General features: G+C 48.6%; 1 protein-coding gene across 2 annotated transcripts in view; it reads right to left on the reverse strand.

Moving 5' to 3' along the window:
• WTIP (Wilms tumor 1 interacting protein) overlaps window positions 1–9,395 on the reverse strand; it is a 121,761-nt gene extending 112,366 nt beyond the window's left edge. The window contains exon 1 of one of the 2 annotated variants that reach the window (XR_002101271.1): window positions 8,454–9,395. Coding sequence is in view for 1 of the 2 variants with exons in the window: in XM_019535867.1 (XP_019391412.1) it covers window positions 8,454–9,210 (757 nt within the window). In the remaining variant the exon portion in view is untranslated. The remainder of the gene's footprint in view (window positions 1–8,453) is intronic. The other variant, XM_019535867.1, reaches the window with a different exon arrangement.
• Window positions 9,396–13,892: the final 4,497 nt, after the last annotated feature.

Consider the following 13,892-nt stretch of genomic DNA (forward strand, 5'->3'; position numbering starts at 1 on the left):
GTGAAGTACCTGAAGACTGGGAAAAGGCCAATGTGGTACCCGCCTTCAAGAAAGGGCGGAAAGTAGATCCCGGGAATTACAGGCCAATCAGCTTGACCTCAATCCCTGGTAAGATTCTCAAGAAAATTATCAAGGAGACCCTTCTGGATAAGCTGGCTGAGAGCAACATCCTGAGGAATAACCAGCATGGGTTGGTCTTAGGTAGGTCTTGCCTGATCAATCTCATCTCCTTCTATGACCAGCTGACATATCACCTGGACAAGGGAGAAGAGATTGAAGTCATATACCTGGACTTTAAAAAAAAGCCTTTGATCTGGTGTCCCATGACCTCCTCATGAAAAAAATTGGACAACTGTGGCCTTGGCTACACCACACAGTCTGATGGCTGGGAAACTGGCTTTGAGGTTGGACCCAAAGAGTAGTGGGGTCAATAGCAGCGAGTTATTATGGCACTCCATGACTAGTAGCATCCCCCAAGGCTCTGTCCTTGGATCAGATCCTCTTCAACTTCTTTATCAACTAGGTGGACACTGGTGTCAGAATCCCACTGGCCAAGTTCATTAATGACGCTAAACCTTGGGACATAGCATCCATACCTGAGGACAGGCTAGTGATCCAGGCTGACTTAGATAAGTTTAGTAAGTGGGCCGACACAAAGCTGATGATGTTCAATACAGATAAATGCAAGGTACTCCACCATGGGGGAAAACCCCCCCGCAACATACTTATAGGCTCAGCAGTGCTTGCTAGCACCACTGCTGAAAGAGACTTTGGGGTCATGACTGACCACGTGATGAACATGAGCCACCAATGTGATGTTGCAGCTGGTAAAGCAAACAAAACCCTGGCTTGCATCTATGGATGCTTCTCAAGTAAGTCTCAGGATGCCATCCTCTCATTGTACTCGGCCTTGGTAAGGCCGCAGCTGGAGTACTACATCCAGTTCTGGTCTCTGCAATTCAAGAAGGATGTCGAGAAGTTTGACAGAGTCCAGAGAAGAGCCACACGCATGATCAGAGGGCAAGAGAAAGGCCTTACGAAGAGAGGCTGAGAGCCATGGCACTCTTCAGTCTGGAAAAGTGCAGGCTCAGGGGGGACTTGGTGGCTGCCTACAAGTACACAAGGGCTGTATATCAGGATCTGGGAGAACATCTGTTCACCAGAGCACCCCAAGGAAAAACAAGGATCAACATCATAAACGCCTACAAGACCATTTTAGGCTGGACATAAGAAAAAATGTCTTTACTGTCTGAGACTCCAGGACCTGGAACAGACTCCCTCCAGATGTAGTACAGGCACCTACTCTGGACCCATTCAAGAAACACTTGGATGCTTATCTTGCTGGGGTCATTTGACCCTAGCTGACTTCCTGCCCCTGGGGTAGGGGGCTGGACTCGATGATCTTCGAGGTCCCTTCCAGCCCTAACGTCTATGAAATCTAGTGCATTTGACAGCTTCATAGATTTTCCCTGGCTCTTTCTATATTATCACAAACTCCTTAATGATACTGTAGACTAGCTGACAGGCTCCATCTAGTCCATTGGTGGAAGAAGATAGATGTTTGTTAAAACTTACTGCTGTAACACATACCTGTTATTATAAGACATCACAATATATTACATGGCATTGGCGTACAGGTTTCCACTACACGGACAATAAAAGAACGCAAAAGTGTTAGGACTTGTCTAGACGGGGACATTATATCAGATTAGTATGCCTGCTGTAAACGCTGTGAATTAACTATGTCAAACTGAAACGCGCACACACTGCTTTGTTATGCCGGCTTAAGGTACTTTCCTTGTTTATCACTGCATCCACACAGCTCCCTGCTTGTTTGAATGACTTGCACGGTATTCTGGGCAGAGAGCCCACGGTATGAGGTTCCACTGCTCAGCTCTATGTTCAAGGATTTTTCTTATGGGGTATTGTGGGATGCCTGCCAAAACCTGCAAGAGTTCTGGGAGCCAGAATCAAACTAACAAACTCCTATGATTCCTCATTTGGTGTCTGACAACTTATCCACATTTTGGCAGTGCCATTTTGACCTGCTGTCAGGCTGCATAAAGGACGCTCCCCTGTACACAATAGTGAAGGTAAACAGTACAAACCAGAAGATGCATATGCATGGACAGTCATGCTGCTGGAGAGAGCTAATTTGTCAGCATTATGGTTACAGGTGAGGGAGGACAAGGAGCATGATGTGGAGTAACTTCACCCTAGTTCTGACCTTGGTTAATGAGCAATGACCCGTGGGGCAGGATGGTGATGTAGAACTAGGAACACTCACAGGGACTGTAGAGCCTCACCATGCAGAAGGCAGCTTCTTGGAGATGCGCGCTGAGCCCGAGTCCAAAGCTGCAGGAGAACGCCACCTACGCAGGAGTTCACTTCAGCACAGAGAAGTGTGACTGCTACCCACAAGAAGTTCACCATGCTTAATCAGTGCTAGTCAACAAGCACTAGCCAGTTTGGTACTAGCAGATCAACTTTTGGGGCTGTTGTCATGGAGGTCTGTGATCCTACTATGACGACACTAAAATCCTGTCACTAGGCTTGACAATGCTTAAGAGGTACATGGCTTTGTAGAGACAGGGTCCCAAAATGCGCAGGGACGAATGGATATGCCAACCACAAAGAAGAAATCCAGTACACTTGGGGGGGAGGGGGAGGCAGTAAGCAGCACTGCTGGAAGCAAAGGCAAGGGCAGGGTGGCATGGTACACTGGGTAAGCGGGCAGCAGTGCCTGCCTGGCACATCAAGCTGCTCCACCTCCCCTCTAGATTATGCGCCCACATTTCCGGGATACTCATTTTCTCAATGGCCAGCTGGGACAGGCTTCCGCAATCCAGTACTGTTCCAGCTAATCTGGGATGTATGGTCACCTTACTAGTAGAACTGAATCCCTAGAGCTTAAGCCAAAGGCTTTATCAACAGAAAAAAGTATTTCACCCTGGTGTTCTAGGATATGGCTGATCAAAATGGAAGGTTCTCCTGATTTATTAGGGGTAGTGCAGAAAGGTTCCTGATGCCAGAGTATTCATGCCCGATTGCAAGAATAAGCAGTGGAATTTTGTTACATGGGCCACAACAGACATTAAATTGAATTCCTAATGGAATCAGGACTTCTTGAGTCATTGAGAGACCCAACTTATCTTCTGCATATGAAACCCTTCACTGTACATCTCAATAAGAGAAAGGAGGAAGTTAACCAAGTAGCTGTAGAATAATAGTGGAGCATGCATGGTAGAAGACTGAAGTGGAGGTGAGGGGGCCTCGAGGAAACACTGGACATATTTCCACGTGAGGCACTTTGGTGCAGTAACTGTTCGCTCTATCTGGACAGCTTGCTTAAAGCAAGGGAGAGACCCTACAGTTTATGTGGAAGTGGGGAGGGAAGGGAAGAGATGATGAGGGATGGCACACATTTTCTGTGGTCATGCATTACGGCAGCCAAAATGGTGCCTGGGAAGAATGTCCTAAAAAGAGTCAAGAACACAAGGTTAGGTTGGTGCAGGGTGATGACTGAGGGTGGTTGTATAGTCACGGAAGAGGACTGAAACGTGTCTGCTTATTCTCTTAGTAACCCTTTTGTTAGTGGTCCCTTAATAATGCTTTTCAGGGAGTTGTTATCAGTAAAGTCAACAGCACTTTTGGTACATAATTAACAAATAGCACTGCTGAATTAAACAAACAAACAAACAAAACAAACCAGGATATCCTGCAAATCCTGCAGGACTGTGACACGCTTGGAGAACCAAGTATCCACCAAGTACTAGAGGCAAAACACTGGAAGTTGTTGTTCTCCAGCATGGTTATGTTGCTGGCGAATGGACCGAAATTCAGTTAATTGATAGACCACAGTCAAATGCTATAGTGGAAGGGAGAGACCCTGAAGTTTGAGTGGAAGGGTAGGGAAGTATCCTGTGTTTGATCCTGGTAGCACAAGGGGCTCCATCAGTCATTTACCATAGTCGCATTTGCCTTGCACCACTTTCAAGGACATATGCTCCCTTTCCGAGGCCTAGCTCTCCATGTCAAGACTTTGAGACTACTCCAGAAAACCATTCCTCCATACTCCTCCCCCTGTGAGATTTTTGCTGCTATTCAGTCACTAATTCTTTGATCATTTTCTTGCTTCTTTTATTTTTTTGTTTATCTTATCTTTTGAGGTTGCCAGTAGACAATAAGGCCCTTGTATGCACGGACCTTGGTGTTACAAGTGCCAAGGGGAATCAGCAAAAGTACAAGTTCTACCTGTCCCACTCTGAAGCTTCAAGCAAACAATAAGTGTTGCTTTCCCATATTCCCTGCCCCACTCCCAATTTAGCATGGAGCTAGCATCATCTCTTCAAGATGGTAAAACAATTTTCCATTGTTTCCTTCACAGGGGTCTCCTCCAAAATGACCGGAGATGGAATATTTTTTGATGGGTGGAGGCATGGAGTGGAAGTGACATCTATGGAGGTTGTTGAGCAGGTGAGGAATGCCAAGGGAAAATGGACTGGATACATCCCTATGAGTAGGAACATGTACTCTGCAACATCGCAAAGGCTTTTGAGGTGCCACAAAATACACATGGTGCATGTGAACAGGCTCTCAGCACAACACAGTTGCAGCTCAGAGGCAAAATTAGATACCCATGCACCACCTGAAACTGGAGCCTGGTCAGGCTCCACATGCCTGGTTCACCACTGCTGCAGCCCGAGAAGGCCCCTGGGAAAGGCTGCTGGGCCCAGCCTCTCCTACCCCACCCAGAGTGCGTGTGCAGGTACATTCCCTAGGGACAGCTAGCAGTGACACAACTATGTGCTGCTGCTAGCCATCCCTGGGGAAAACATGGGCACACTTATGGGGATGTGCCCACTGATTGTGAAGAGGAACATCTGGTATGAACTTGGCATTTAAACAGTTTCTACTGTCAAGGTTATTACTGTACTATCAGGATGACAACTTTCATTCTGTACTTGTGCAATTAGAAAATGTTTAAGCACAGTAGGCATTTAAAGGCCTCTGGACTAATCTGATACTGCCTTCCAGAGTGGTCCTTTCAGAGGCAGCATCCAGTGCAGTGGAGAGCACACGAGTATACAGACAGAGATGGATCCACGTGAGATGCCATGTACTGTAGGGTCTCAGAGAAAGGACTGCTAGCATAACAGAGATGCATTCACACATTTCCAAGGGGGATGATTCACTATGGCTTAAGATACCAAGTAATGCAGTAAAAAAGGGAGGGGGGTGTTGTGTGTAGATGCAAGGTCCTGTAAGGAAAAATAACTGCAGCTATTCTGATGAAATGTCACCCTGTATAGAAGCACTGAATTTGAACTGCAGTTGAGAGAACTAGTACGTTTATCCCAAGGTACACATTAAGTACTTCATACTTAGGCCATCCAGATAAGGAGCATTAAACCAGTTACCCTGTTCACTGCACTTGGTAAGACTATAAGGATTAGTCTACTTTCATTTTCTACTTGTAAAAGTTAACACATGCCTAGTATTACAGGTGTTTGAAGGCCTCTCTATTCATCTGATACCTGCTAAGAGGGCTCCTTACAGGGTTAAGGTAGGAAGGGAGTGGACAGCCAGGACCGAGTTTGTTACAGGGAAATATGCCAGGCCTTGCTATTACCCAACTTCAGAAGTGCCTTTTTATTGCTTCAGGAACTGCTGTCCAAGGCTTCCAAAGGCTATCTAAAAAGTACCTACATAAGTGGTCTCTGTATCTAGCAACAAACAGCTCTGACCCCATCATTTTGAACCATGTGCAGCTCCTACTTCTATTGTTTTTCACTCACACTGGTCCCAAGCCAGAAATCCTTGCTCAGGAAAATCCACTATTCACCTCGTGTAGAGTTCAACTCCGAACATCAGGCTCAAGCACAGAAATCCCTCTTAAAAGCAGTGCAACTTACTGAAAACCAAAAAAGCAGCAGGCAGAACGCTGGTATTGTCCACAACAGATTCAGCCTTAGGGTGTTTGTCCTTGTTACCGGAGGAATCTGGGTGGCATTGCAATAGCAAAGGACTGCTGCAGTACTGTTGTGGACTTGCTCTACGCCTGCCTGTCTAAGCAACGGAAGCAGCACACTCTCCCGCTGCTTTGACAAAGCCTGGTCTTCTAATGGTTAGGGCATGTTTCAACATGTTGCCATTGGATCTACCTGGTCCTAGGGACCCTTGCAATAAGCACAATTCTATACATTCATCAGCACACACTCCTCTCCCCCTGCCCCACTATGGTCTCCCTCTGGAGCACCCATCTTCTCCAAATCACTCCCAGGCCACGGCTCACAAGGCTCCTCTTTTAAAAGGCACCTTTGTGTTCCTCTGTTCCAACTGTATCTTAACATTCAGACTTCACTGAAATCAACTGAGATTTAAGACAAATGTTACCCAACCTAGCCCATTCACTAATAGCATCATTCAGCTTCTAGGGATTTTCAAGGATTAAGAATTATTATTTATTTAGACTGTGGTAGCCCCTCACCACCTCTGGCCATGTGCTATGGGGACAGTGTTGAGGATCCAGGGGACAGCGCTCTGCTCTTTCAACCAGCTCTGCCTTCCACATGTTCTTCTTAGTGCTCAGGCTGCTCACTGACTTGTTTCCCCCACGCACGACTTCCCACTTCAGTTCAAAAAAGCATTCGATTTACAAACAGGTAAAACAGCTCCACAAGCCAGGTCCTTGCTGCTTCTTTCCTAGGTCCTCGCTTCTGCTCTGGGATGCTCTCCCACCCCCTGCAGCCTGTCTCTCTGTGCCACTGCACAGGGCAATGGCACCTCTGTGGGCAGGAATGAACAACTCCTAACAACTCCTCTGCTTTAGAGTGTGTCAATACACTACCCAAAGCATGCAGGGTCTTGTCTTTTTAAATCCTCTAAGGCAATACAGATTATGGATCCCCACTCTCCAGGACATGTAGAACAGCTAAAAGAATGTGCCGAACTAAGAGATAAAGCCTCCCTCTCCACAGCATCCAGCCTGGGCATGGAGAGGGGAAACTCCTTCCTCCAAAGCTTCTCTGCTCCCCAAGAACAATGGCCAGTAGGCAGATCAGTGCATTCACTTGCCTGTCCTACCTCCTTTCCAAGTAAGCAGGGAGCCCTCACAGCAGAACTTAGATCAGCAGTAGATGCAGGGATGCATGTTGCCAACAAGGGTTCCCAAACTCCCCCTTCTCCTCCCAGCACCAGCCTGGCTGCGCCAGAGCCCCAGCACCTGTGGAGAATGGGGCAGTATTTGCACACACTGTGGCTGCCTTTCAAATGCAAATGTCTTGGCAATTTCCATTCATTTAAAAAAAATACCAAATGGGCTTAATCTATGCTGCAGAGTAACTGGAAGATTCATTCATTTGTTTCAAGGAGCCCTAATTGTTCTATAAAATAGAAACAAAGAGAGCAAGGAAAAGAGAAGATATGCAAAGCAAGCTCACTTTGGCTTCTGCAATGGCAGGAATGGCTCCTCTCATCACATCACCCACAATCATCACTTCTCACTTTCCAGGGACAAATCAAAACTGTCAGACTTGCCTGCTGTGCAAAGCCAAGCCAGGCCTTGCAGGCCAGAAACAATACATGCCCCACGCTTGTGTGAGAAGCCTCTCCTGTTGAAGCAGGACAAAGATGGTATTGAACCCAGCACCTAAGAACAGCTTTACCAGTTTGGCCCCTATCTGCAGGGAATAAAATCCCTGCGGCTGACCTGATAACTTGTGCGGGACGCTCCAAAGCAAAGCACACTGATAAGTTCGGATGCCCCGAAACGTAAAGTTTACAATGGAAACTCTGACAGACCTAAGGAAGGCAATTAAACAGCCACCGAAGGACAAGCAGGTGCCTCTGCAATGCCGAGCACAGCAGCCAGCCAAAACCCAAGGCAAAATGACAAACTGCTGAAGAAGGGACAAACAGAGGAGAGGAGAGGAGAGGAGAGGAGAGGAGAGGAGAGGAGAGGGACCCCCCCCCAAAGAAAAAACAAAAAAAAAAAAACACAAGTCAAACCCAGATGAGGATCACGGCAGAACAATAAGGGGGGAAAGAGGTGACATTTTTCAGACCTAGCATCATTAAGCAGAGGGGGAAGTGCCACCAGAAGCCAGAGAGGTGGCAGCAAGGAGCCCTGGCAGAAGGGGGAGGGAGCTCTCAGGCATGGGCAACCGGTGCCTCCCGACTCCAGGGGCCCCTGAAAGTTTCCTAAATTTCATTTCCCAGTCGGTCTCATAAAAGGTATCATTTTCGGAACCACAAGTTCTAGTTTTTGTGTTTGTTTGTACGTCTGATAGATTTCACAGACATTAGGACTGGAAGGGAAGAACCATCAAGTCAGGATGTCAAAGGGCAGGAAGTCAGCGAGGGTCAAAGGCTCCCAGCAAGACCAGCTTCAGGTAGGAGCTCACCCAGCCACACGCGACCCCCCGTAACCCCTGGGGCCGGGCTCCACTCACCGAAGTACTCCTTCTTCATGTGCATCTCCAGCTCCTTCTCCAGCTCCAGCGTCAGCGCCTCCAGCCGCCGCTCGGCCTGGCTGGGGCCGCTCTCCCGGGACGGCGTGACCTGGAAGGGCAGCTTGAAGCGGGGCGCGGCGGCGGCGGCGGCGGAGCCCTTACCGGGGCTGCAGGCGTAGGAGGGCAGCAGCAGCCCCGGCGGCGGCGGCGGCTCGCCCGCCTCGTCGGGGCCCAGCAGCGAGGCGCGCGGCGAGGGCAGCTGCAGCTCGGGGTAGGCGCCCAGGGAGCCGCGCGAGCTGTGGCTGGAGATGCTGGAGCGGCGCTGGTCGTAGCCCAGGCTGATGCCGCTCGTGCGGTTGCTGCTGGGCTTGCTGCCGTCGGAGCCGGCCAGGCTGGCGCGCGGGCTGGAGTGCTTGCTGGCGTCGCCCGCCGTGCTGGCGTAGCTGGAGCGCGGGCTGAGGTCGAGCGGGCCCAGGCTGGCCCGCGGGCTCGGGTAGCGCTCGGGCCCCGGCGCCGCCAGGCTGGCGCGGGGGCTGCCGCGCTTGTCGGCCAGGCTGGCCCGCGGGCTGCGGTACTTGGCGGGCTCGTAGCGCTTGCCGCCGTAGCAGGGCAGCGCCACCTCGGAGCGGGCGCCGGGCTCCTCGCCCCGCCGGCCCCGCCGCGGCTCCTCACCGCCCGCCTCGTGCAGGGACAGATCCTGCATGCGGCGCCGGGCGCGCAGCGCCAGCTCCTCCTCCTCCTCCTCGGCCCGCTCCATGCTCCCCTCAGCGCCGCCGCCGCGCCATGCCCGCCCTTAAATCACTCCATGGCGCCGCGCCGCGCGGAGGAATCCGCCGCCCCGCGCTCCCCTCCAAAGGAGTCCGCCGCCGGACTCCTTCGCGCGGGGCAGGAATGCGAGGAAGGACACGCGGCGCTGCGGCCCCGCGGAATGCGCTCGTGCGCCCGCCCGGCTCGCACCTTGCGGCCGCCGGCGCCGCGCCTTTCCGCCTCCGCGGGGGAGGGCACGCAGCACCTCGGGCTGCGGGCAGGCGGGACGCGGGGGGGAGACGGGAGCTCTCATGAGACCGACAAGAGTTTTGCCCAAAAAAAAGTTCTTAAAGAATTTTTTTTTTGAAAAGTTCGTGTTGGTCTCATCAAAGGTATCCTCTGCAACAAGATCTTTGCAAAAAATAAATGTCTCGGAGAGGATACCTTTGATGAAACCAACAGGATTTTTGCAAAAAACGTCTCAGTCTCATCAAAGGTATCCTCTCTCAAGAATTTTCTTTGCAAAGAAAGATCTTGTTGGTCTCATCAAAGGTATCCTCTCCGAGACATTTTTTTTTTGCAAAGATCTTGTTGGACTCATAAAAGGTAACCATAGCAGAAACACAGGCATGAGACATGACATATTTACACCTATGTAACCCACCTTTCCATCTATATGAACAGGAAGTCGACACACAACATACACTCCCACATCTGAACTCCCCCCACAAGCTGATACAGCATAACCCTAAGAAAATCAGCAGTAAAACTACAATGGACCAAGTTACACCAACACAGATGTCTCATACACAGTTATCCTATGGTATACTCTCTAAGAATTTTTTTTGCAAAAATCTTGTTGGTCTCGTCAAAGGTATCCGCTCTACTTGGAGTCCTGATTGCCTTTTTCTCTAGACCAGTATGGCTACAACCTGGAGACCTGACACCTTGGGCCCAAAACCGTTTCTGACTCAACATGAGTCTGTCCCCCCAACCAAAGAAACTCTGTTGACAGGCAGTCCTCAGATTTACAGCACAACGGGTTTCTGACAGCCTGGTGACATGTAGGGGGTGCACGTACACTGCCTGAAAGCGCTGGTGCACCCCCTGACACTTGCTCTCGCCCGTGTTCCCCACTTAGGTGACGGGTGGTGGCCCCCCTGAGAGTGCCGGCGGGAAGTCGGGGCTCCAGGAGAAGCTGTCCCCCTGCAGCTGATCACACCATCTGGCGGGGTGGGGGTGTTCCCCCGCGGCCGATCATGCCCACCTGGAAGTGGCAGCAGTGCACCACTGGCACTTCCTGGTTGGTGTGATCAGCTGCAGGGGAACCCCCCCGAGTCAGTGCAACCAACCGCAGGGAGACCCCCCTGCTTGCTGACTGGCCGCTGGGGGGAGGCAAGTGCCCCCCCACCCCAACTCAGGGGGCACCAATCGTTCACGCACAGCCACGTCTTAAGTCCAAACATCATAACTCGGAACTGATTTTCCCATAGGAACAATGTAATAAATGGGGCGGGGGGGCTGGTTCCTGAACGAAGGCTGATACCCACCAAAAATAACCCAGAATTTTGTACTTGATCAATTATAGATGAGTAATTTAGCTACATTAATGAATTTATATTGTAAATAGCAATTGTATTGATTTGGAAGGACTTCTTTGAAGTGACTTTGCTGGACTTTTTGAAGGGTTCTAGGCTGGAGTTTTCTCAGGAGTTTCAGCTGCAGATTTTTCTGGAGTCTCGTCTGCTTTTTTAAAGAAAGCATCCAAGGAAGTTTGGACAGATGTTCTTCAGGGAGGTGGGCGATGCAGCAAACTTGTTCGCTGGTGTGGCATCGGATCAAGCGTTGTAAAGTCAACACTGACGTCAGACAGTCGAAACAGGGTGTCGATTTATAAACATCATTAAGTGCTGTTCGTTGCAACTCAAAACGTCTTAAGTTGAGGACTGCCTGTCTTGTGGTTGCCTGCCCCGTGCTCCTTTTCACCCCATGTGTTTTATCCAGGGCTCTAATCAAAAGGACGGTACAACTTGCTGTGTACGTTTGAAAGAGTTAGAAATGGTGGCAAAATAAGTAAAAATACAAGTGACCTGGCTACCACATGAGACCTTGACCCCAAGCTTTGGGTACAAAGCTGCAGCCCAGAGCACACTTTGGCAACTTGAGTTACACGCCCCTGAAAATAATGTGTATTTATCGTGGAAGCGCTGACGTAGCCCTAACAATAGCTGCACCCGCAGTGTCACTGCACTGCTGGATGTTTAGCTGCTGTCACTGGAGAGTGTTGCAAGTCTGAGCTTTGGGCAGTTTCCAGCACCAAGAAAGTTTTATCCTGTTATCATACCTAACTGAACATTAAGAGCAACCCTGTACTTAAAAAAAATCCCAGTCACCGAATGTGTGGGGTTGGTAATTTATTGACGAAGCAGGAAGAGAGACAAAAATAAAGCCAAGGATTCGAATATACAGAGCAAGGTCTGACAGCAGTCCCATCAGACCACAGGAGAGACGGAGGCTGCTGGCACTGTGATGCATAGCTCCGAAGACATGTATGTAGAAACACTGAGAGTCCTCTATTAGTCTACCATGCTTTTCTGGTACATTTTTCTGCACCTCATTTTATCACAGTTTTTCCAGTCTCCTCAGAATGCTGTGATCACATGCACGTGTTGCCGATTGCTTTTTTCCCCCTCTGTTAAGTTGTGTTTTGTCCTCATCTCCGGGTGTCTGCTCCTTCTAAGTACTTCCTGGCATGTTCGGGTACACCCCTGGTTGCTCACTATTGTCATTCCAAACAACCAGTGTGGCACAGACATGGGGTACCAGTGGAGTAAGCTTCCTTGCACATGTGCTACAGCCATTACCTGGAAGGAATGTCTCAAAGAATGAAAGAGTAACTCAGTCCCATGCCAAAGTCTCAAAGTTTGGACTTGCCGATAGAAACCTAACTGTACCACGGACACGTATCAAGAACAGGACTGAGACGAGTTATGCAGATTGTAGAACAGCCTTTAGAAAATGACAGGTCTACATTTTTACTAATTCATGCCTTGATCCTGCAGTCACATTCACACAGGTAGACTCTTCCTTTGCAACACTTCACTGGAGTCCAGTTCTGGGGCTGGGGCCTTGGGTTGTATGAGTCTACCGGTGACAGACAATACATTCCATTATTGGTACCTCTGTATAATCATCTTGGCCCCCTCTGAGAGTATCTTGTATTTGTATAGATCTTTACCTAATGGTCTATATTTGCATCTACAAACAGGCTTTTTTCTTGGTGGGACTGGGACTGTGAAGTGATAAGGTCCATATGAACAGTTGAAAGATGACTTGCTTTATATAGTCTCATTTTTAAATGAGGTTTCCACGGTATTACTGCTTCTATTGATGCAACAAAGGAGATGGGTTAGTGTGACAAGGTTTTCCTTGATGCAGGAACTCCTCCTGCTTGCCTGTGCAAAGGATTCAGGGAGCACAAGCAGCTACTTTTCACAATAAATGGTATTTCTGTACTACACGTGATAAACATAACACTTGTACATGCTGTAGCCACACAGCTCTGGTCCACATGGGTGACATAATATGTTTGCAGTGGGACATAACATGCTCAAATGTCATATTTTCTCCTAGGCAGCCATATGTGCTATGGCATGCAAACACAGGGGCTGAGCAAAAAGTGCTGTAGCTATCGTAAGCACTCTAGCCATTCTCCTCCCTGTTATATTTAAGAGAGAAGTCAAGCAACAGACAATTATGTGGTGGTCTTGGCAGTTTTCTCTTGATTGTGTTTGGGTATATTTGCCTAATTTAAACAACTAATAGAATCGGCAGTAAAGTAGAAGCCCTGCTCTTACATGAAGAAAATCCCTCTTCAATAGCTTTCATAGAGCTACCTGGCAGGAATAAGGGTTAGATCAATAGAGGGCTGAATTTAGTTTCTTAATTTAGTATGGGAATCCCAAGTCTGATTTTGAAGTGATACCAGTAAAACAGATATTAAGGAAAGCCAGCTGCTTCTATTAAATAAGCTCCTTTGTCTGAGACTTCAAGAGAAAAAAAGCCAGGTGGAGTTATTGATCTGTGAATATCAGCCGGCTGGGCCTCGCTGTTGCTGGACTCCTATTTCTCTTAATTGCCAGCGCCTTCTAGGAAACCCTGACCAAGCAAGCTCATAGAAAGAAATTACTTTGGCTGCGTGGTAGTTTTGTCCCTCTGGGCTGCAAATAACTCACCCCCAGCCTCTGTAAAGATAAGAATTCATGAGTGAAACCCTGGTCTTAGCAAAGTCAGTGGCAAAGCTCCGATTGATTTCAGTGGACAAGGATTTCCTGCCCTACGTTTTCTATGAAGATGAGAAAGCAAGGTTTGTTTTTCTTTCAACCTTGGCAATTCACAAATTTGGAAATGGCAAAACTCTTCCAGAGATTTGCTTATCAGATTGGATGCTACCCAATGCTCAATTTTTTTTTTGATTTTTTTTTTTTTGCTACATATTCCATCCACCCTCCAGAAAAGGAGGAAATAAATGATTTTTTAAATAGGGTGTACTAGTGAAGGTTTAATGCTACTTATGGTTACAACTATGAGCGTCTCTTAGAAAGCAGGGAGAAGCAGTTTTCTGGATGGCATGAGGAAGAGGGAATTTAATACTTATTTCACCCTCCTTCCCTGTCTTGGGTCTAAAGTTAA

This window comes from Crocodylus porosus, unplaced genomic scaffold (assembly GCF_001723895.1).
Source record: "Crocodylus porosus isolate Cpor-Errol unplaced genomic scaffold, CroPor_comp1, whole genome shotgun sequence".
Classification (NCBI taxonomy): domain Eukaryota; kingdom Metazoa; phylum Chordata; order Crocodylia; family Crocodylidae; genus Crocodylus; species Crocodylus porosus.